Consider the following 25,129-nt stretch of genomic DNA (forward strand, 5'->3'; position numbering starts at 1 on the left):
CAGATATTTCCTAATATTAACATTACAAAATCAAGACCATGGCAGTTCTAAAGCTTTCCATGGTTTGCTTTCTGCTCTTCATCTTGCATTCTAATGCACAGACACTGAGCCTTGATTTTTATTCCAAGACATGCCCGAGTTTGGCGAAGACAGTTAGCGACACGACAGCAAGGTTTATTTATGCAGCACCATCACTCGCACCGGCTTTGCTGAGATTGCATTTCCACGACTGTTTTGTTGACGTAAGAAACCTTAATGTCGATGAGTAGTTACTTCATCAATTGTCTTGTCTTTCATTGAGAAAAATGCATTTTTTGTTCCGTATATATTTTTATTATCATTTTTGTTATCCATGGCATTATTGTGGCTGGATAAATTACAGAAGTTTGCAATTAGGGTCTTATAAGCTCACATTATGATGTCTGAATAATCACGTAATGCAGCAACTTAAAAGACCAAAATGTAGTCATGCAAAATTACAAAATAAAACTAATATACATAAGACATCTGTAGTGAACAAAAGCTACAATTTTCTGTGTCTATTAGCTCATTATGTAGTAATATTTTGAGGTAAGAAGCATTTGCTAATTTTAAAAGATAGTACTACAAACCAATATCCATATTTGCATGTTAGAATATACACAAATTTATTGAATTAATTAAACCTCGATTCATTTCAATCTTGCACAGGGATGTGAAGGATCCATACTCCTGAACTCTACGAGCAATAACACCGCAGAGAAAGATGCGATCCCCAACCGGAGCCTCCGAGGGTTCCAAGTGATTGATGCTGTTAAATTGGAAGTCGAGAAGAAGTGCCCTGGACAAGTTTCCTGTGCTGATATTTTGGCTTTAGTTGCAAGAGATGCAGTTTCACAGGCAATCAGAAATTTTTAGTCATACATAAATTTACACATACACACGTATATTCTATTTTTTAGTTTTTCTTTGATTGAAGAAATGTTGAATAAGTTTAAAGTTGATAATTAATTTGGAGATATAAAACAAAGCACACTAAGCTCCTGTGCTCCATTGGTACTTTATATAAACAAAATTATAGGAGGCAAAATGATAGAATATGAACTTAGCTAAATATAGAACAAAGTTTATGATTTGTTTTATTTTTCTTCTTTTTTGTTTGCTTTAATGGTTTATTGAACTAATTTTTTGGTACATTTTTGTTATAGATTAAAGGGCCGTTTTGGAAAGTTCCATTGGGGCGAAGAGACAGTAGAGTGTCGATTGGAAGTCGAGCATTGACTAATCTCCCACCTCCCTTCTTCAACATTACACAGCTAATAGCATCCTTTGCATCGAAGGGTTTAAGTGTTAAGGATCTTGTTGTCTTGTCAGGTAATTAAAAATTAAGGGTGTGTTTCTTTTTAGTTTTTCATATAGTTTTTTACTATTTAAATTTTATATTTATCAAAAAAAAAAAAAAAAGAAAATCTATCAAAATATCATATTAAATATTTTTTAAAATCAAAACACAAACCTCAAAACCCCATTCTTGATGAAATAGAAACACACACTTAAACTTAAAACATTTTTCAAATCCAACATTGGGTAGAGCACATCGATAATACATTGTGTTTTAATTTAAATATATATAAAAAACTATTGTATAATATGGCCTTAAGACGAATTATTCAATAAAATATATGTAGAGTGCTCATGTAATATTTATAATAAATATATGCATCGAATACATTTCACCAAAAAAATTATACATGTACATACATAAATACAAATACAAACGTGCGTGCAATGTATATTTAGTTATTAAGTTACATCTAAGACATTAGAAACATATTCATATATATCATATTCTTTTCATTTATCTTTTTTACATTTTCAATACTCCTAATCTTTGTACATTTCAGGTGGTCACACCATTGGCGTGTCCCACTGCTCAAGCTTCACAACTCGCATATACAACTTCACCGGAAGGGGCGACGCCGACCCTACAATGGATCCTAACTATGTCACGGAGCTCAAGAAGGTATGTGGGCCAACCGACACGACCACCATTGTCCAGATGGATCCAGGCAGCTCTAAGGATTTCGACAATGACTATTTCAGTATTGTGAAGAAAAGAAGGGGCCTTTTCCAGTCAGACGCTGCACTTCTGAACAATGCAGAGACCAGCAAATACATTCAAAGTCATTCATTCAACCAGTTTGATAAGACTTTCTTCTCTGATTTTGCTGAATCAATGCAGAAAATGGGAAGCATTGGGGTGCTGACAGGAACTGCTGGAGAAATCAGGAGGGTTTGTTCTGTTGTGAACTGAAATAAGGATTAGGGTTTGTGGGATTTCTGTTATATTCTTTCGATCTGTGTGTTCAATTGAGTGCATTTATTTCTTCTGTGAGAGTGCATTGTTTTGGATTGTTTAAAGTCAATGTTTTCTTTTGGGATGATCTAAATGATTTGGATGTATTGAAATTCTTTCTTGTCGAATTGCAAGTGAATCAATTGTATACTTTTTCTTTTTTAACTTTGTTCTATTATATTGGATATTGATGTTTTTAAGAACAAAGTAATCTCTAGGAAGTAAATATTGAATATCATATTTTGAAATAAAAATGGATATATATATATATATATATTAAATAGTGTGTGTTACATGATCGTTTTTTAGAACAAAGTAATCTCTAGGAAGTAAATATTGAATATCATATTTTGAAATAAAAATGGATATATATATATATATTAAATAGTGTGTGTTAGATGATCGGAACGATCGTCTCACCTAAAAATTTAAATTATTAGGGACACATAATTATTTTTAACAATGAAAGTCTCCAACATGCCTCTCAAGTGCAAGGAGGTATGCAAGACTTGAACATAAATATATGACGGATGGGACGGTGGAATTCGAACTCGAGACTTAGGGCTCTGATGCCATGTTAGATGATCGAAATGATCGTCTGCTCGTATTGGGTATTGATCCTGTTTGAATTTTCAAAATTATCATCTCGATGAGAGAATGTTGAATTTCCCACATTGGAGGTAATATTGGGACTCCCCTACTTTATAAAGGGTGAAGGGCATCCACTTACAACCAATTGATTTTTAATTAGAACTCCGGATCCCCGTCTTAACATGGTATTAGAGTAATAGGTCTCGAGTTCAGAGTCCCATCGTCCCCATCAGGTATATTTGTTGGTAATTTTAGCGTAATTGGATTTATTTGAGACCAATGAATGTTGGGATTAAGTGAACTTCGGGATGAGATGCATGGAGTGCACACTCGAAGAAGCTAATTTCGACATGATTTTGACAAATAACACAAATTCTGGGATAGATTGTAGATACGGCCTTAGTCAATGGCATGACTAAGTCTGCCATGTACAAGTCTGGAAGTTCCGTAATTAAATTTACGGGACAAAATGTAATAGCTAACTTAGTCATGGGTATGACTAAGTGGTACGGGCTATTCTAGAATTTTCCTAGAATTTTAATTTTCAAAAATTGTGTTTATTTAGGAATTGATGTGTCTAATAATATTTAAATTATTAATTCAAATTTTTGTTTGAATTGAATCAATACATTATATTTAATTCAAATTAATATTTGAATTGAACGAACACACTCATATTATTTTGAAATTGAAATTGAAATTGAACCTTTGTGTTTGTTCAATTTAAATAAAATGTTACTTATGATCTTTAAATAGACGGGTTGGTCCCATTTGCAAACAATTATTGATATAATTAAAAACAAGAAAAACACATTCAGTGTTTTATCCATGCAAGAAATTATAGCCTCATACTCATTTTATTCATTACATTCACCTTGTCTCGATATTTTCTACCAGAATTCGAGATTGAACTTTGTATTATCCCAATACGAACTTTGTGTAACCCTTGGTAGGAATTGCGTCAAAATATCGTATTCGAAAAGTAAGCTCATCACGATATAGAGTTATATCTGGCCATTTTCGTTGTTAACCCAATAAAATCCCCAACAATCGAACATGATATTTTTGTGACGAACATAGCAAGTGAAACTCTGAGCAACATGTCGATCAAGTTTGGCAAGTTGACAAAGTTTGAAGGCGTCGATTTCCGTCGCTGGCAGAAGAAGATGCACTTTCTTCTCATAACTTTGAAGGTCGTGTATGTCCTGAGCACTCCATGCCCCGAGGAAACCAAAGATGAAACTTTGGAGGCAACACGTCACAAGAGCAAATGGGAGAATGATGACTACATTTGTCATGGTCATATTCTCAATGCAATGTTTGATCCACTTTTTGATACTTATCAAAATATGGATTCAGCCAAGGAACTTTGGGAGGCACTTGAACTTAAATACATGGCTGAAGACGCTTCGAGCAAGAAATTCTTGGTAAGTGACTTCAACAACTATAAGATGGTTGATTCGAGGCCTGTGATGGAGCAGTATAACGAGCTCCTTTGCATCCTTGGTCAATTCATGCAGCACGACTTGAAGATGGATGAATCCATTGTTGTTTTATGTATCATTGACAAGTTTCCGTCTGCATGGAAGGAATTTAAGCGAAAGGTTAAACACAAAAATGAAGAGTTGACACTTGTAGAACTACTCGGAAGCCATCTGTGCATAGAATAATCTATAAGAGCGCAGGAAAATGGTCAAGACAATGATATTATAGGACTATCTGTAAATATGGTTGATAAGCATAAAGAAAAGAATTTCATATTCTCGTAAGGAATGCAAGCTTTCTGAATTCAATAAAAGATCCATGAATAATTCAAAATTGGCTTGTTGGATTTGTGGAAATTCCAGTGACCTCAAACGTGATTGCCGAGTTGAAAAAGGGAATTACCGTGCAAAGGAATCGACTTATTTTAATAAGTCGAATGTCTTCTAATTACTGTAAATAATTAGTGGTTTATGTCTTCAGTGTCAAGATATTGTGTACATAGTTGATAATAATTACTGCAAGTAATTAGTATTTAATGTCTTAAATGATTAAGACATGTTTGTATATAAATAATATATGATCGACATTGCGTAGATTGTCTAGTGTATACTGTAAATTCAAGTATGTTAATGTTTAGTTACTTTACTTACGTTCAGTTCAAATGTTTGATTGATTTTATGGCTGAAGTTTGTGAAATATATGTTTCCAATGTATGAAATTGATGCAATTGAGATTATATGAATTGAAACATTTGGAATTTTATACAAAATAGTTTTCAGATAAGGTTATTCAGATTATTAGTAATCTGATTTTGATAACCTCATGAGTGAATTTGAAATGTATGTAAGAATTCTCCATAGATTGTTGTCGGTTACTAGATTAAGTGGCGATTACGAATACTGTCTTATATCAATAGTAGCGTTTGAAACGCCAACAATAGTGCAGGTTGTCTGGCAGCAACAATCTGCACGCCCATACTGCAGTTGGGGAAGTTCCTCAAATTGTGTGGGGGATAAATATTAAAATACTGTTAATTATGGTTTGTCATATTTTGGCTTTCCTTCGATTTTGGAAGGATACTCGAACGCGAGTTGGAGAAGCCATGCGGAAGAAGATCATTCTTCCACTACTTGATGGACGTTTTTGCTTGGGGGAGGTGCAATTTGTTGGACTTCAAAGAAGCAAACGTACATCACAAATTCTACGATGAAATCTGAATTTGTAGTATTAGCCGCGGCTGGAAAGGAAGCGGAATGGTTTCATAACCTGGTAATATGAGACATAGCATGGCCAAAACCGGTGGCACCCATCTCTATTCGTTGTGATAGTGCCTCAACAATGTCTAAAGCTTATAGTTAAATCTATAATGGTAAGTCTCGACACATAGGTGTGAGACATAGCATGATTCGCGATTTAATCATGAATGGGGTGATATCGGTCGAGTTTATTAGGTTGGAACATAATTTAGCCGATTGTTTGACAAAAAGGCTGGCGAGAGACTTAGTGCACAAGTCGTTGATTGGGATGGGATTGAAGTCCATTAAATCTTCCTAGTATGAGACACTCAATTCCCTTCTAGTATGACGTTAGAAACTGAATTCAATATGGAAAGCTCATATTGGGAAGATTGGAACGTATTTTATTTAGACATCACAGCTATGCGTTCAGACCTGCAAGAACCGTAGGTTGAGATCATATCTCTTAATAACTCCTTTAAAAAATTGCTTATGCAGAAGCGAGATTAAATGAGCTACCTATACGAGCATGAAGTTTTGCCGCTTCAAGAAGGTTCGGACTTGCTTTCGATGTGCTTGCGCATAGATATGGACACATGGCTTGAAAAGTGTCAAGTTAGAACCAAGGGAATTGTAAATTCGTGTGTACTCTACCTACATGTATTCAAATGAATTGAAAGGGTTCAATCCTTAGCGACACCTTGATTTCCAAATATTTGTAATGTGTATTGTACTAATGCAAAAATTCAATCTTCATGACATTCTCATTTATATATCGATTTATTGTGTATGCTTGTGATTTAATTTGTGAATAAATCAAGGATTACACTAAAATTGGGAGGACTGTTGGTAATTTTAGCGTAATTGGATTTATTCGAGACCAATGAATGTTAGGATTAAGTGAAATTGGGATGGGATGTGTGGAGTGCGGACTCGAATAAGCTAATTTCGACATGGTTTTGACAAGTAACACAAATTTGGGACATATTGTTGATACGGCCTTAGTCATGGGATGACTAAGTCTTCCGTCTACAAGTCTGGAAGTTCTGTAATTAAATTTATGGGACATAATGTAATAGCTAACTTAGTCATGGGCATGACTAAGTGGTACGGGCTATTCTGGAAATTTTCTAGAATTTTAATTTCAAAAATTGTGTTTATTTGGGAATTGATGTGTCTAATAATATTTAAATAATGAATTCAAATTTTTGTTTGAATTGAATCAATACATCAATTCATTTTGAATTTAAATTAATATTTGAATTGAAAGAACACAATCATTCATTTTGAAATTTAAATTTAAACTGAACATTTGTGTCTATTCAATTTAAATAAAAGGTTATTTATGATCTTTAAATAGATGGGTTGGTCTCATTTGCTAACAATTATTGATATATATAAAAATAAGAAAAACACATTCAATATTTATCCCTACTAGAAATTATAGTCTCATACTCATTTTATTCTCTACATTCACCTTGTCTCGATATTTTCTACCAAAATTCGAAATTGAACTTTGTATTATCCCAATACGAATTTTGTGTAACCCTTGGTAGGAATTGGGTCAAAATATTGTATTCGAAAAGTGAGCTCATCACGATACAGAGTTATATCCGGCTATTTTCATTGTTAAACCAATAAAATCCCAACAATATATCCATATGCAAGTCTCGCATACATTCCCTTGCACCCAAAATAAAAACAAAAGTAAATAGGGCTAAGTTTGCATATGTTTCTTTTCAAGATGCTTGTCCTTGTATAGCGGATTGTTCCAAACAAACAATATGAGCTGAATGAAAATAACAGGATGGTTTGTTAACAGGGGGAATTTACTTACCAAATAAACCTTCAAGTGGACGGAAATTCTCTTCTTAAATCCAACTCAAATTCTATCATGGTCACAAATACCACACACAAACCTGTATCTTCATGGTTGTTCGGATATGTTCATCACAACACAACTCATCAATGTCTCAACATCAAAATCATTGTGTCTAGCGTGTAATTTAATTTACAATTTGAAATTTCTAAAATAGATCTCTAATATCGTTCAATTCAACACCAAGTTCTAAACTCAAGAACAACTAAAAAAAACCGCTAAAGCCATGATCTTGAAGAATTCACTCATCTCACACTAAGTCTATCACTCAAAAATACTTGTATGATTCAACTCACCCTTTCTAATTCTATGATTTTTACTAAAACTAGTATTCCCATTTTGAAATCTAAGACTCGATAGAAATACATGAAACAATTGGTAACAAACCAGTAACCAGCTCAATTAATTACTCCAGACAATATTGAATGAATATTGTAACATCTCCACAACTTTCTCGTAAATTGTTCGTGAGGCGTAACAGCTTTAGTTTTGAATAAATATATTTTTCCTCCCGTCTTTGACTTTGATTTGTTTTTTGATCTTTTTTGAAAATAATAAAATAATCAAGTACGATGTGGGATACATCATACGAGAATAATATAAGTTTTCTAGCAAATTGGATCTTAAATACATATCGTTGCTCCATTTCAAGCAAAACCCCCAAATATCATCTTACCTTCATAATTGAGGTATTGCAAAGGCAATCACAAGTGTAATGGTGTGTTGTCTCCATTTTTATTTTTGATTTTTTTTTTAATGTTTTAAATTTAAATTGTGTTGAATTTAAATTTAGTGTTAAAAATAGTTTCAAATCTGCTACATGAAATTTTAAAGCCCAATGAATTCTAGCCTAACAAGATTGAGAAAGTTTGCAATTCACGTTTATCTCAACAAGTCATCTTGATCGCTTTTGTTACATATTATGGTACAGCAGGTGTTGGCCTAATACCCAATTTTGGTGTAATTCTTTGATGAGTTAAGTTCACAAAATCATCAAGGCGCTAACTTCATCTAATGTTCATTTCCGCTCGCTCACAACATAAATCCTTCAAACAAGTAGTGAACTCACAGGTCAATAAAGAATTTCATAAGACTTTATAGTTGTGTTGCTTGTGGATGTTACTATAGATTTTTACTATTCAGATTCTTTTTTCTCTCAAAAAATATTAAATTAAACAATTACTTTATATATAGATTATACTACAAATTTATTTTACATTCAACACATCACATCAATATTTATTTATATCACATCAAATAACTATTAAAATTCAACTTTTTACTGTTCAAAAATCCAAACCCACAAACAAACACACTCTATTTGTATTGAATGAATAAAATTTACCATATTCGTGATTTCCAAATAATATGTTGCTTTAATTAAGAATTTCTTTACAATCGAATCTTAATTATATTTGTCACTATACTTACAATTACTTCCTTATTTCAAATTCTTAATTATATGGTGGATTCATTCATTTCCATTATTTTTTATTCTTAAAATCGTAACTAAGAAAGTTTCCCCTAATCAATTGAGTTGAAATATCTATTAATAGTTCTAACCCTTTAGACATTATATATAGAGTTTTATCTCTAAAACTAAAAGTTTCCACTCTCAATCTCACTCTACCGATTGTCTTACTCTCGTCTTATTCACCGTTGTCTTTAATAGTGGTACTGCTTCGATACGCATTTAAGACATTCTATCTTTGAAAACAATATGGGCATATACTTGAGCACTACCAATCGTAACTCACTCTGCAGAAAGAAATCATCTTTGACTCAAATTTTTTTCATATTTGTTTCATTATCACCCCTCCATTTTCAACAGTACTGACATCATTTTGGAAAGAGGAGAATTCGCCCTTTTTAGTCTTAAATTCTGAACTATCTTCTATTTTGTTGTTCATTATCTTCTATTATAAATATCTTAAGTTTATATTTCTAATACAATAATCGATTGATGATTTAAACTTCATGGGTTTTTTTAGATTGATTTTTAATGGTTAATTTCTATTATGTTTGTTGGTGTTTGTAGAATTTTCATGCTTACAAACAATCTTTAAGAATATGTTATAAATTCAATACTTATGTATATTCGTTATTGGATCATAATTGGGTTATTCTAAATTTCAATACAATTGAGTTATTCGGCAGATGGATAGCTTCTGAAGACCACTAAAGCCTCATTTATTTGCTTGTATTGTTTGGCATCATTGTCATGTTGCAACATCGCAAGTTCAATACCAAAAAAAATCCAATAGAACTCATTATGCTAAAGTCCTTTAACATTTTTTTAACATATGTCTTTCGACAATTAAAATTACCTTGATCACTTTGCTTTACCTCAATGCCCAAATAATAAGGTATGAGATCCAAATCTATATTCTCAAACTCCTAGGTCATTTGCTTCTTGAAATCACTAAACATGTCTCGATCATTGGTTGTAAAAATCAAATTATCAACGCACAAACATACAAGCATGATTTCTCAGTTTCGATTTTTCAATACATATAATGCAAATTCATATGCCCATTTTATAAACCCATTTTTCTAAAAAATGTTCATCAATTTGGTTGTACCACATCCTTGGTATTTCTTTAAGCCTGTACAAAGTATTTTTTAATTGAAGCACTATATCTTCATAATTTTTCATGACATAACCTATGATTGATTAAAATAGACTTCTTCCTCTAAATAACCATTCAAATATACTGATTTCACATTCATTTGATAAATTCTCCAATTGTGTTGGGCCCTCAATGAAATGATTAATCAAATGGTATCTATTCTTGCAACGGAACTCAACACTTCATCATAATCTATTCCGGCTTGTTGAGTAAAGTCATGTGCCACAAATATTGTTTTGTATTTTCGACTTCTTCTTTGGCATTTTTATTCACCTTGAAAAACCACTTCAAGCTTATTGGTTGTTTATATTTTGAAAAGTTTGCCAACTGTCACATATTGTTTTTCACAATGGCTTTTATGTTCTCATCCACAGTTCTTCCATTTGTCATCTTGAATTGCTTGATCAAATGTGATCATCTCAAAATCTACATACAAACAAAATTGAGTTTCTACCTCTTCCATTTCTGTATGTTAATGAAGTTTCTTGTTCAACACAGTAAACCCGATGAAGTTGAAGGCGAATGTATTAGTAGTGGTGTATGTGAGGAGTTTGAGTCAAGTCTCTTGCAGCAACAACTTGTTCACCATCTTTCAACTTCAAATTGTATAAAACTGTAATTCTCTTTATTCGGCTCCCAAGTTAGCAACTTATCTCCTCAAACTCACTACAAAATATATTATATTTGTAACGGAATTTCATCCCTAAAGTTCACGTAGCTAATGTAATTTTATCCTTAATTTCGTCTCTAATGTCATTAGTAACGGAAAACGTGGATTTAGGAACCAAAAAACCTCGTTACAAAAGTGATATTTTCTTGTAGTGACTGCACATACCTGCCTACAACCAATTTGTTACTTAAATGATCATTAACTTGTATCCATTAAATATTTGATCATATCCAATTAATACAAACTTTTGATTTTTATCATCCAACTTGGTCTGACGCTCGTCAAGGACATGGATGCATGCCAAACACCCGAAAACTTTTAAGTGTGACACACTTAATTTTCATCCACTCTATGTTTTTTGCGGTTTTATCTAATCCAACTCTTTTGTTAGACTTCAATTACATAGATAGATAGCACACGCTACAACTCAACCTAAAATGCCTTTGGGTCAAGCCCTTGTATATTAAGTAATGAGCGGGTGCGTGTGTGTGTCTGCTAAATAAAGCAATAAAAAAGAAAAAAACTCAAAAATCCTTCAGCATTTGTTTGATTTTCATAGTACTCTTTGTCATGTTCATGATTATCCGATTTTTACGTTCCATAAATCCATTTTGTTGAGGTGAGTATAGAAAAGTCAATCCATGATCAATTCCAAGTTGCTAATAAAAAATTTTAAATGCATTCAAAATACACTCACCTTCTCAATCGGTACTCATCGACTTGATTCTTAAGCCCGTTTCGTTCTCTATTTGAGCCTTGATTTTCTTAACCACCTAAAATGCTTTTTTGATTTCTCTGTAAGGAAATACACTCATGTCTTGCGATAATAACCATCAATGAACAATAATAAATCTCTTCTTATCAATTGAAGCAAGTGTAATTAGAGCATAAATATGTGCATGCACCAACTAAATAGTTCGGGTTGCTCAATTACGAGGCTCCTTCGGAAAAACTATACAAAATTGCTTTCTAAACACATGTCCTTCACAGAACTAATTTGGGCAAGTCATTTTTTGGCATCCCCTAAGTAATTTTGTTCAACATGTTTAGGCCATTATAGTTCAAATACCCATGGTGTTGATGTCATAGCCATTAAGTGTTTGTAGCCGGCATCTTCAAGCATTTAGCATGATTAGCTTTGATGTTGAGCTTGAACATCATATACTGGCACCTTCATAATCAACCTTCCCAAAGAAATGAATATATTTTCTTTTCTCAAAATATTTGATAATCAAAGCAAACACATAATACACATTTGAAATCAACTCATAATCATCATTCTTTTGTAAAATGAGTATATTTTCTTTTCCCACAATGGACACTTTGAAATATTGCTAAAAGAAATGTTACCTTTAGCTGACTCATCAAGATACCATGCCTCCAAGTTTTCTTCCTTTTCTTCACTGCACGTCAGCAATATCATGGAATTATCTTCTTTGACCTCCATTTGATTTATAGTTTCATCTTTGTTTGGATCTAATTGACATTCATTTGCTTTTACACCTTGCAGGCTGGTAATTTTATTTGGAATCTGGGCTATATTATACTCATGAGTTCATGAAATGAAACAGAAAAACCACGATCCTTTTTAAATAAGATTGAGCAGCAGTTATATTCAACAATTCATATATGATCTTCAATCTCCCAGGACAAAGTTAAAACTCATGGGTCTGATAACCAACCCAAAAGTCCTGTATATGTGCAGATGATGCAATAATTACCTTAGCCCATGGCAAGGATGAAGATATCATTTGTTTCTGTAAAAGAAGAAAGCTGGAGCATATAAATGCACAGAGTTTATAAATATGACAGGTAAAGGATACAAAAAGGTAAGTGTGACTTCAATGAAATAAGTATATTTTTTTACCATTAGCATGATTGTGAACTTCAAAAGTTCTTTTGTATTTGATAATAATGATCCTTGCCCAGTACAAAGTGACGAATGGAATGAATCCCTGTCAGATTCCGGACAAGATTTCCTAAAGATGCTTAAACTTGTAATAATAATCAATCACCAAGAAACAAAAATTATATGCAAATAATACGAATTATAACCATGATCATGCAGAAATAACAAGAGACATCAAAGTTTGATAGTCTTATTTAATTTACACATAAACCCTAAACCTACAAAAATTGTGTCTGGCACTTTCTTGGCATACTCTGTCATCAAGTCATAAAATGAGTGACTTGTAAAGCCTATTAAACCAATACATAAATCAATACAATCAAATCATTTGACACGACACTCGCAATGAAATGAGGGAGTTGTAAAGCTTTTAAAAAACTAGTAAAGGATGTGTCTTTTAACAATGTTTTATACAGTATTTTTGATTTTCTAATGCCAAGGAGAAGACACGGCAGACTCTCCCCTATGGCACCTTGATTTAAAATCATTCGACCATTATCACCCAGTAAAAGAAACTTAGAAAGCTTTGTGAGTCCATTTCAGGCAAAGTCCAGATTAGCTAGAATTGCAATAACAAAAAAGAAAGGAATCCAAGTATATCCAGGTCAGGTGTAGTGCAAAATGAAATCTACCTGCAATAATAAGACTCTTCACATGCTCCTGGACATGTAACAACAGAAGGCAAATGGAAATTGTTCGAATATGACAACTTCAAGCTGCCATTCATTAATGACTGGATGGAGAAGGACTAGACCCCGCTCCATCAGATTATCCACGTCCATCAACTGCAGAAAGACCCAATTCTTGCAAACGCAGTTTCCTCCCAATATCAAGCTCTCTAGTCAGCCAATGAATTGGGAGCAACGGCTAGCTATACACCATTCATTCAATCTGCAACATTTGGAAAAGAGATTTAACAAATTAAATAAACAAACTCCGATAACAGCTCTTAGGTAAATATATTTCATGCATCTCACTACTTTCCTAAAATAATTGTGTACACCGGCAAGCCTCTGATCCTTCAAAACTAGCCATCTTTTTGCAATAAGTTTCCCACTAATAAACTATCAAAATCAAATCATCACCGGATTCTACTTCTGTCTTGTGTTTGATCATAATTGGAAATGGTAAAGGGAATTGAGCGACTCAATGAAATACCTTTCTTGACTCAAATTTCACCTAACTATTTGGCTTAGGGACAGCTGCATAAAAGACAACAATAAAAACAACAGTTGTTCTATAATAATTTAAAGCACTTTGTATAATTTAATTATGCTGCAGGGAATTTAAAGGACATACCCTATCGCTACTCTTTAGCTATTGTTACACAACAATGCCCCTTTCCCTTCTTCATCCACATCATACAAAGCAGAATCCGCATCTACTGTGAATCCCAACTCTATTAGCTTAATTTCCAACCACTTGAGCTTTTCGTAAATTTCATTTGAATGAGGATGAGACTTGTCACCCATTCGGAAAGCCTCAAGCTTCCCGTTGATCTCTATAACACTATATCCCGAGTCTTTGTTCAACCCTTTAGATTTCACCCTTTGTCTTACACGCTCCACACCATCCCACATCCGAGATGAGGCATAGAGATTCGAGAGCTGCACATAATGCCCTATGTCCAAAGCATCAATGGTGAAAAGCTTCTCTGCAGCATATTCACCAAGTTTCACATGGCGATGGATCTTGCATGCAGACAGGAGGGCTCCCCAAACCGAAACACCTGGCTCCATGGGCATGGTTGTAATAACTTCATGTGCCTTGTCCAAGTATCCGGCTCTGCCAAACAAATCAACAATACTTGCATAGTGTTTATGTTCGGGCTCGAGACCATAGTCTTTCATGGCGAGGAAAAACTCCCACCCCTCGTCCACAAGACCAGTATGGCTACAAGCCATGATGAGGCTGAGGAATGTGACTTTGTTAGGGCGGACACCAGAATTCTCCATTTCATTAAAAAGAGCAATCGCTTCTCTTCCCTGCCCGTGTAAGGCGTAACACATTATCATTGAGCTCCACAAAACTACGTCTCTTTCAATGCTTGAATCAAACACTTCTCTTGCCGATTCTACACTCCCACATTTTGCATACATATCAATCAACGATGTCCTAACCACAACATCATTTTCAAACTTACTACTATTAACATATCCTTCCATCCATCTTGCTTGCTCAAGTGAACCAAGGTGTGCACAAGCCACGACAACAGATTGTACTGTCACAACATTGGGTTCAATATTTCTCAAATTCATCTTAGTGAAAAGGTCCAACGCTTCTTTCGGACAACCATTCTTAGCAAATCCTGAGATCATGGCATTCCATAGAATCACACAGCCGGTTTCCGTTTGATCAAACAACACTTTTGCAGCTACTACCTGCCCACATTTTGCATACAAAGAAGTTAGCGCTATTCTCAAGTCGAGCTCAAATTCATACCCCATTTTAAGAACCATACCATGGATGCATTTCCCCTGACTCAAATCTTCCACATCCGAATACGCCTTCAAAGCACTAACCAAAGCTATCCAATCTGGTGTCACCCCTGACTCCCTCATATCCCTAAAAATCTGCAAACCCTTCATAGGCTGTCCACTCTGCACATAGGCCGAGAAAATCAATGTCCATGATACAATGTTCCTGTCACTCAAATGATTGAAAACATCACGGGCACAATCATGTTTCTCACATGATAAGTAAAACGATAACAGCCCGTTTAGCACGTAGGGGTCGTCTCCAAACCCGATCCTCCAAATCTGCCCATGAATGGCCCGGCCAAACCCGACCGCCTGTAGGATGCCACAAGCTTTAACAACAAGTGGGAATGTATATGCATCAGGTCTCACAAAAGCATTCTGCATTCTCAAGTACATTTCAAGAACTTTTTCAGGCATGTTGTGCATAGAGTATCCCCTGATAATTGCATTCCATAAGAACACATAGCGGTCAGGAAATTCATCGAACACTTGGCGTGCGTACCTAATTTCTCCAATGTCGGAGCTTTTATTGATAAATTTGGTGATTATGAATCCATTACTCTGCAACCCGTGCTTGAATAGCTTGTTATGGATTTGAGCGAGATGAATTCTGCGGGTGGATTCATCGAGAAGAGCTGTGTAATGGGACTCCGCTTTGAATTTGATTGAGCTGCGAGCGCTGAAGGTAACAACAAATATGCAATGGGATACGGAATTATTGAGGGGAGAGGCAAACTTGAATGCGCATCTTCGTAAAGAAAGGATTGACGACATATAGGAAGCCAAATCGTCGTCGGAATATTGTGGGATTCAATTCAACGAATGAGTGAAACATGGGAAGTGTCGATACGGTGACTAGAGATCATCAGTTCATCACTGATCGTTGTTTGCCTGTGATATACCTTTATATAATAATAATAATAATAATAATAATAATCATAGGTAATATTTAAAAAAATAGATCATAATTAAGAATATATATTTAAAATATGCTAAATTGATGGTGAGTTTGGTAATTAACTATTAACATCTTATTCAATTAATTAATTTGACTAAATAAAAATATTTATTTTTTATTATAAGTAGTTGTTTATATTAAAATATTTAATAAAATAATGATGTGATATTAACTATATATATCTACTATATATATATTTAAATATCTATTAATTTATATGATATAAAATTATAAATATTAATAAATTAATAAAATGATTTCAGTTTCTTTAAATTTGGGAAATTAAAATTATAATTTAAAATAATTACAAAACAAAATCATCATATACTTATTACTAGTATTATTTTTATGTTATGAAAGTCATATAATATACTTTTAAAAATATATATAAAATTATAAATATGAATAAATTAATAAAATGATTTCAGTTTCTTTAAATTTGAAAAATTAAAATTATAATTTAAAATGATTACAAAACAAAATCATCATATAGTTATTACTTGTATTATATGTTACGAAAGTGAATATATTTTTAAAAATATATATGTATATACATACAAAATATAATATTCTTTTCATTTTATAACAAATGATATATTTTTTATTTTAGTACGTCAGATAACAAAAGATCGCTCTTTTTATATTTGGTAACTTACTAATTTAAAATATATATAAATATTATGTTTGGATTTTGGATTGGGATTTGAATAGTAAAAATTTTGAATTTGAATAGTTGTATGATGTGATATAAATAGGTGTTGATGTGATGTTTTGAATGTAAAATTGATTTTTAGTATAATATAAAAAATAAAAAATAAGTGTTTGATTTGATTTTTTGAAAAAAAAAATTGGATGAATAATTAAATTTAAATCCAATCCTCCAACCAAACACACCCTAAATTAATTTAGTTTACTTTATTACCTATAAACTTATAAATAATGTAGAATTCACTCAAAATTATTTACTTATATATTTTTTAATAAATAAATAATTTTATCAATATTTAAAATTTTTCATCTTTTATAAAATTAAATTTTATTTTTTTTATCCATTTGTATTATATAAAATTTATTATTAAGATATTAATTTTAAAATATTTAAATATATTTTTAAATTTCTTTTAATCATATTTAGTAATTTTTATTTTAAAATTATTAACAATATCGCTTCCACAAGGAGTATAAGAAAAAGTAAGATGTAAGCACAAATAAGAAAACAATCAAAAAAAAATCCAATGAAAAATGCTAATATATACTATAATTATGTCAGTTTTTTTAGTTTTCTATTAAACTTATGCACAATCAATTTATATTAAATAATTTTATTCATTTACAATTTTATTACTTATATTTTAAGAAATAATAGTCAATTTGTCATCATTTTTGTACTTATCAAAATATTTTTTAATTAATTCTTTAATAATTTTATTTTTATAATATTCCAATTTTATTTTTCATCTAAACCACTATTATATGTTAATATCATTATTTTTTAATCCTCGTCCCCGACAAATTGGCATAATTAACCTGAAACATAACTAAAAAAAAAAAGTCCATTTCAATAAGTTCTTTTGATAATATAATTTACCAAATATTAAAACTATATCATTAGTCGGTCATTAAAAAAATTATTCAATAAACTAAATAAGTTATTTTTGAAATACCCATTGTCCCAAAACAATGGCAAAAAGTTAAACAAATACACGTGTCAAAATACATTTTGCAAAGAAAGAGAATCCAAACCCATAGAAGGAAGTAGAGGTGAGAACATAATTAGATTATACAACAAGTGTGGACAACAGAGAAATACACTACCAATTACACCAGTCTCTAAAAGGAAATGGAAATCATAAGGCAGTTTCTTTGAGTGAATTAAATTATTTACAAAAGCATTTAGAATAGATTTGATGAGTCTGTAAATTATATAAAATACCATATGAGATTAGGTTGTCTATATATAGAGGATCCTTTATTGTAATCAAAGTGACTTCCTTGTAATTCAATTATAGTATCAAAGCTATCCTTCATTTTCTCTCTATTCCTCTTCTTCCTTGCTCATCAGTTATTATCTTTCTTTTTTGATATGGTATCAGAGCAAAAAGCTTAATCCTCATGTCTGATTTTGGTTTAATAGCATGATTGGAAGTGGAAGCACATCTTCTACTGGACAAGTAAGCACTTATGCATTATGGTTGCAGTTCAATGATTTGATCATTGTTTGGTTTATTAAATCAATGTCTTTTCAACTTGCCTCCACTGTGTTTCACATGCAAAGTGCTCATGAAATTTGGAAGGTTTTAGAAACAAGATTTTCAATCCCTAATGATAGTAGGGTAGGTAAATTGTAGGGAGATTTATGTGGAGTTGTGTAGGATAGAAAATTTGTTGATGAATACTACACCAATCTTATGGTGATACGGGAAGAATTGAAGTTCTTCATACCACCCTCACACTACAAATGTGAAAAATATAATGATAGTTGTTCCATGACATATCAACGTCAACAAGAAAAATGATAAAGTCTTCAAGTTATTAAGTGGATTAAATAAATGATATGCTGGAATTTGATCACAACTTTTGAACCAAAGCCTTTTCCCTTATTAGATTAAGCATATAATGTTGTTTTGATAAAGGAATCACAGAAAAAATGGTACATACAAGTTAAAATCTTCGATCATCGGTGTTGTTGCTAACAAAAGGAATGCATAGGATGTTATATGCTTCATTGCGGGAAAAAGACACACTAAGGACAAATGTTACAGACTTGTGGGATTCCATAAGGACTTTAAGTTCACCAAATCGAAATGGAAGGAAACCTTTGCTCTAATATCTATCAATCAAGCAACTGGGAAGCCTCTTGGTGAAGAATCTCCAGTTTTATCACAAACTAACGTAAAGCTTCTACTGCAGCCGCTAAATAGGATTGATCAGAGCTAAGGCAAAGAGGGTACATCATAGCGCCCCCTCCCACCAACCTACCAACCCAAGCACTCTCCAACTTTGCAGGTAACATTTTTAGTTACACTGCAAATCACACACACCTTTCCAGCCTATCTAGTTATTGGATTGTGGATTCAAGAGCCACTTGCCACATTTATGGGGATTCAGCCTTATTCTCATCCATGAGTCCCTTAAATAACATGACAGCAGATCTTCCAAACAAATCCAAGGCCGGGACAATGCCTATATCTATCAAGTTCATCTTAAAAAATATCTTTTATGTTCCATCATTTAATTGTAACCTTTTGTCTATTAGTGCGATCATAGAACAGACTGATATCAAGCTAAAATTCACTTCTCTTGAGTGTAAATTCCAGGTCCAACCATCTTGGATGAGGATTGGTCCAGCTAGACAGCTAGTTGGGTTGTATCTTTTTCCCAACAACTCACCTAACACCATCATTTGTGGTCACTCTTTCTCACATCCTTTGTCTTTGATCTATGGCACTACAGACTTAGTCATGCTCCTCGTCGAGTCATCCTTAATATCAAAAGTCCTAAAGTTCAGACTTCTCTACTAGAAGTATGTGACATTTGTCACAAAATAAACAATAGAGAGTCAAATTTTCCCGGCATCTGGTTTCTTCTCATATTTTCTTTCAACTTGTTCATGTTGATATTTAGGGATAGTATTCTAACCTTACACTTAGGGTGTGTTCGGTTTGCAAACTGAGCGAATTTCACTATATAAGTATTGTTTAGCCAAAGCAATGTGAAATCCCTAGTCTAACACCTATATCTCCTACACACTCTCATCATCCTCTTTTTGCAAATTTTGTGAGCGACGCAGGGATATCACTGAACATAGGTTTCCACAATAATATAATATAATAATATAAAATAATATTAAAATTCATGTTAATAATAATACAAAAAAGAATTACTATTGGTAAATCAAAGATAACCCTAATTTTTTTATATTTCTAAAATCAAATTTTTTATTTTATCCGTATCAATCAAATCAAACTTTACTTTATTATCAAAATTATTTTATTACTATTAAATTTCAAATAATTCAAACCATCACATCAATATATTGATTTATCAATAAAATAGTAATTTATTCTAACATATAATTACAAAATTCAAACTTTCAAACAATCACAACTTAAAAAATTATTACTTTATAATCCAAAAATATTCAAATCCAAAATCTAAACCCTAAACAAACACACCCTTACAAGGCATATATATTTTCTCAGAATAGTAGATGATTGTACTAGAACTGTTGGATTATACTGTAAAGCAAACTTTTAGTACGCTTTTGTATCATTCAATTTCCTTATTAACTGGAATAAATAAATTGTTATTTCACATTGTGTTGCTTTTATTTATGTTTTATATATATTAGCATGTCCACTTATTTAATATTGTAGACAACATGGTGTGTGGAGATCACACAGAAGATCTTGTTGTCAGTTCTTTATTAAATATAAATGGGTTTCACAACTGAGATGGTTATGGACAAAACCATCGGTTTAAGTTGTAGTGTAAACTTGGAATTAGTTTGTCTTGACTATTAGTTTACACTAATGTGCTGCGTCACATTGAAAGGATCACAGTTGAGATATGTTCTTCTATTCTGACATTGAAGAACCAAGATCTCGGTAACTCTGTTAATTCTTAACCTTAGATGAAATAAATTAAATATATGGAATAAATGTTCGTTGCTTTAATTTACCATAAGTGAGAATCCTTAGTGATTCAATATGCTTCGTATTTTGGGCAACTACATTATTCGCATAGTAATTAATTTATTATCATTAAGGCACCATGTCCTGGACATCCAGGTTGATGACATCCCCTTAAGGAACTCAATAAGGATTATTGTATAAACCCTGCAGGTGGATTTAATCCGTACAATAATAAGTTTTGAGTGGTATTACTTAAGGAATTAAAAGATATTAATTAATTAAATTGTCAGAAGATTTAATTAATTAATGGATGTGGAACATCTTAAACATGGGGAATTAATTAAGTTTAATAGAAGCCCATATTCAATTTGGGTTGGGCTGGGAGTGCAATATTAATTCTTTAATGGAATGAATTAATATTTTATGATTCGAATTATATTCAGGGCTGAATATAGAGATTTGGATCTATAAGGGAGCCCGAGCCCAACACCTTCTAAAGATCCCCGGTCTGGCCCAATTACCTGTTGGGAGACTTATTAATATGCGGTCTTTGTCAAACCCTAGGGACGGTTTTTCAAAAGGAGGCGAAAACCACAGGTGCAAGCCGTCAGCTCTAGGGTTTCACGAAGAGCAAAATTCGTCTCCCTCCGTTTGATAGATCGCCGCCCATCCGGTGTTCGAGCGGGGTTCGGGAACAGTCTGGAAGGTCTCTAGCGGAATCAACCTGTTCGTGATTGCTGTTGGTGGTTCCAAAAAGGGTACATCTCTAGTTCATTCTTATAGGAGCATGCTTAGGATCGTTTTATACCATGTATGTACGCGTTGGCATCCAACAACGATCCGTGGGAATGAACAGCCCTCACCGGCGTGTTCCTACAATTGGTATCAGAGCAAGGTTTCGTGGATTGTTGGCTCTGCCAGAAAACGTGTAGTTGGTATTGTCTTTATCGTTTTCGCATGTAATGTATGGAATGAATATTTTTTTTGTGCGTGTATGTTGTTTCCCTTCGCAGCCCTTTTGGTTTTGTTGTAATCGTTTTTCCCACCAGATAATAAGTGTGGGTAGATAGGCGGTTTTGTATATAGATCCATGTATGTAGGGCTTTTCATGTTGTTTGAGTTATACTGCGTAATTCTGAAAAAGACATGAAAAAGGAGGCGATTTGGAAGCAGTTCGCATAAGCAGAACAGCCACGAACGCAGTGGGGCAGCGAAGCAGAGGTGGCGCTGGAGGTAAGGGCGGACATGAGGCTTGTAGTGACGGCCAAGAAACAATTTTTGGTGATGGAAATTAGGTTTTCGGCTTTTGGGCCGAAAATCTAGGGTTTCCGTCGGCTGAAACTGTTTTGGCCATAACTTTTGCCTCGGTTGTCCGTTTTCAGCCCATGATACCTTTTCGGAAACGGGAGGACGAGATCTACACGAATTACAGCTACGCCGTAACGGCGAATGCCGCAGCCAAATTCGATCGTCTTCACGAAGTTTTCGCGACTTCTTCCCGATGCGGCCCGGTTCCAGTTTTTCCATCGCGTGAGAGGCCGATGTCTAGCATCTGTCGCGCCCCTTTTAATCCTGTAATAGTTGTCTTAGGCTATTGGTTAGGGTTTTAAGGGCTGCGTGGGTGTGCTTTTAATTTTCTGCCTTTTATTGCTTTGTGGATGTATTTAAATTAATGCTTGTCAAAGTATTATGTGATATGCATGATTATGTGACAGGCATGATTTAAATTTACAAGCATGTTAGGAATCATGTACTAGATTTGCGGAATTAATTTTCTAGAAGCATGCTAGGGCTTACGTGATTTGCATGTTAGGAGCATGCTAGGAATTTAATTATTCTATGCATGCTGTCAAAACCTTAAAGTTTAAATGACTAAGTATTTAAGTTGAATTATTATTAATTCATGGGCCTCCATAATTGATCTTTAAGTAAAGTGTTTGTTATACGCGGGATCCATGGGGTCTCCTCCCTAACGGATATTAACATGCACAAGTTTACTAGATAAGATTTCAATTAAAGTGATTTAATTTTAAGTAAAGTGTGTGGCATACGTGGGATCCATGGGGTCTCCTCCCTAACGGATATGTCACTCATAAGTTTACTAGATAAATTAATTCGTGATAACTGTAGGAGATTATTTGCATTAAATATGACTGCCCTTCGGTTGCATATTAACTGTAAATAGTTGTCCTTGGCGTTAAATTATGGTCATTACTTAGATGTGGATTTTAAATATAACCCCCCAACGGAGTCCCTGTTTTAATTCACATGGCCAGTTCTAAAGTATCGGCAATTAATTTCATTCGTCATAAGGATAAGTTGATGAGATAATGAAATTATAGGCTAGCTGCCTGTTTGGTGAATGCATGTGTAAACGTCCGTCATAACATGGCTTGCATGTGCGATTTACTGAGCTGTCGTGATATGTATAATCTCGTGGTTTTTGAGGTTTTCCCATGATTTTATGCTTATGTGTTAATGTGAATTACTGCTTACGTGTTTGCATGTTTCTGTTTGTTTATTTCAGTTATCAAAATGTCGTTCAATCCACTTATGACTGTTCTCAATCAAAACAAACTCGTTGGTCCGAATTATTTGGACTGGAAACGAAATCTGGACATTGTCCTTGCTGCGGATGACTATAAATTCGTCCTAAGCACCCCTGCTCCAGCAGACTTAACTGAGGAATCTACTGAAGAGGAAAGGGAGGCTCATCGGAAGTGGCATAGGGCTGATCAAATGAGCCGTTGCTACATATTGGCGTCAATAACCAATATGTTGCAATTGCAGGTTGAAAAGTTGCCTACTGCTGCTGACATGATGTTGAGCCTCAAGGAGCTCTTTGGTGAGACAGATAGGGCTGCTAGATTTGAGGCAATGAGGAAGATTATGACTTCCTCCATGCCAGAGGGAACTTCTGTGCGTGAGCATGTTCTCAAGATGATGGAAAATCTGAATGAGATAGAGCTGCTCGGGGGTCAAATCGATGCTGACACCAAGATCGATATGATCCTGCACTCACTCCCTAAGTCCTACGAGAATTTCCGTCTCAACACAATCCTGACCAAGAAGGACTATACTTTAGCCGAGCTTCTTGTGGATTTGGTTGCAGCGGAGGGACTCATGGGTAGGACTCCACAGGCGCTGTTTTCTGCGCAGTCTGGACCTTCTTCGTCGAAAGGCGGGAAGAAGAAAAAGCCTGCCAAGAAAAAGGGTGCTGCAAATAGTGGGAGCAAGTCGGTCGCGCCTTCTGGTGGCGTGAAGAAGCCAAAGGGGAAGTGCTTTAAATGCAGCAAGACAGGACATTGGAAAGCTGATTGTCCCCTTCTGAAGGGCAAAGATGGTACGTCTTCTACTTTGCTTGTTGAAACATGTTTCGCGGCTAGTTCTACCAGTATTTGGGTAGTAGATACAGGAGCCACTGATCATGTTTGTTGTACAATGCAGGGGTTCCTGCCACTAAGGCAGCTGAGTGAGGGCGAGATTATCATAAGCTTGGGAGATGCAACCAGAGTGGCAGCGGTTGCAGTGGGAGATGTGCATTTATCTTTTTCTGATTCAGTTTTAGTTTTAAAGAACGTTTTGTATGTGCCAAGTTTTAGAAAGAATTTAATTTCAGTTTCGAAACTTTTTGTGGATGGATATTCAGTTGTTTTTAATAAAAGCGTTTTTATTATGAGAAACAAAGTTGTTATCTGTTCTGGCACATTGGAAAACAATCTTTATACTATTACTAGTGCGCATCAAACTGAAACCAATACTCAAGTTCATGCATCTTCATCATTAAAAAGAAAACAATCTTCTAAATCGAATCAAACATATCTTTGGCACCTTAGATTGGGTCATGTCAACCTTAGGAGGATCCAAAGACTAGTGAGCAGTGGTTTCTTGGACTCTCTACAAGTGGAACCATTCTCAGTCTGCGAGTCCTGCTTGGAAGGCAAGATGACCTCCAGGTCTTTTAAGGCCAAGGGAAATAGGGCTAATGAAGTGTTAGAATTGATTCACTCTGATGTATGTGGGCCTATGTCAATTCAAGCTAGGGGTGGTTTTGAGTATTTTGTGACTTTCACAGATGACTACTCAAAATATGGATACATTTACTTGATGCGCCGCAAGTCTGAATGCTTTGACAAGTTCAGAGAATTCAAGGCAGAAGCGGAGAACCGTCAAGGTAAAAGTATCAAGTCATTACGGTCTGATCGTGGTGGCGAATACCTTAGCGCTGAATTTAGGCAATATTTGTTAGAGAATGGGATTACATCCCAGTTGACTGCGCCTGGTACTCCGCAACAGAATGGCGTGGCAGAGAGGAGGAATAGG

General features: G+C 34.0%; 4 protein-coding genes across 17 annotated transcripts; 3 read left to right on the forward strand and 1 right to left on the reverse strand.

Annotated features, from left to right (window-relative positions):
• On the forward strand, positions 1-2,504 carry LOC127247139 (peroxidase 27-like). The gene is made up of 4 exons (XM_051268872.1): positions 1-242; positions 691-879; positions 1,188-1,353; positions 1,884-2,504. Exons 1-4 carry the CDS (start codon positions 39-41, stop codon positions 2,291-2,293), a joined length of 969 nt encoding a protein of 322 aa, XP_051124829.1. The 5' UTR covers positions 1-38; the 3' UTR covers positions 2,294-2,504.
• A 1,522-nt stretch (positions 2,505-4,026) lies between these two features.
• Positions 4,027-4,596, forward strand: LOC127247360 (uncharacterized). Its single transcript, XM_051269193.1, has one exon. The coding sequence runs from the start codon at positions 4,027-4,029 to the stop codon at positions 4,594-4,596; it is 570 nt and encodes a 189-aa protein (XP_051125150.1).
• A 7,066-nt stretch (positions 4,597-11,662) lies between these two features.
• Positions 11,663-16,077, reverse strand: LOC127248146 (pentatricopeptide repeat-containing protein At3g12770). Of its 14 annotated transcripts, none has more exons than XM_051270378.1 (6): positions 15,717-16,077; positions 14,034-15,650; positions 13,367-13,625; positions 12,693-12,780; positions 12,176-12,582; positions 11,663-12,009 (listed from the first exon to the last, which is right to left on the reverse strand). In XM_051270378.1, exons 1-2 carry the CDS (start codon positions 15,986-15,988, stop codon positions 14,048-14,050), a joined length of 1,875 nt encoding a protein of 624 aa, XP_051126335.1. In that variant the 5' UTR covers positions 15,989-16,077; the 3' UTR covers positions 11,663-12,009; positions 12,176-12,582; positions 12,693-12,780; positions 13,367-13,625; positions 14,034-14,047. The 14 variants fall into 14 exon arrangements, with proteins under 14 accessions (XP_051126335.1, XP_051126332.1, XP_051126329.1 ...); XM_051270375.1 differs by having other exon boundaries at positions 11,663-11,996; positions 12,176-12,228; positions 12,547-12,582; positions 14,034-16,077; XM_051270372.1 differs by having other exon boundaries at positions 12,176-12,228; positions 12,547-12,582; positions 14,034-16,077.
• A 7,264-nt stretch (positions 16,078-23,341) lies between these two features.
• LOC127247361 (uncharacterized) lies at positions 23,342-24,137 on the forward strand. The gene is made up of 2 exons (XM_051269194.1): positions 23,342-24,064; positions 24,108-24,137. The coding sequence occupies exons 1-2, from the start codon at positions 23,342-23,344 to the stop codon at positions 24,135-24,137; spliced, it is 753 nt and encodes a 250-aa protein (XP_051125151.1).
• Positions 24,138-25,129: the final 992 nt, after the last annotated feature.

This window comes from Andrographis paniculata, unplaced genomic scaffold, assembly GCF_009805555.1.
Source record: "Andrographis paniculata isolate CXL003 unplaced genomic scaffold, ASM980555v1 Contig32END, whole genome shotgun sequence".
Lineage (NCBI taxonomy): Eukaryota > Viridiplantae > Streptophyta > Magnoliopsida > Lamiales > Acanthaceae > Andrographis > Andrographis paniculata.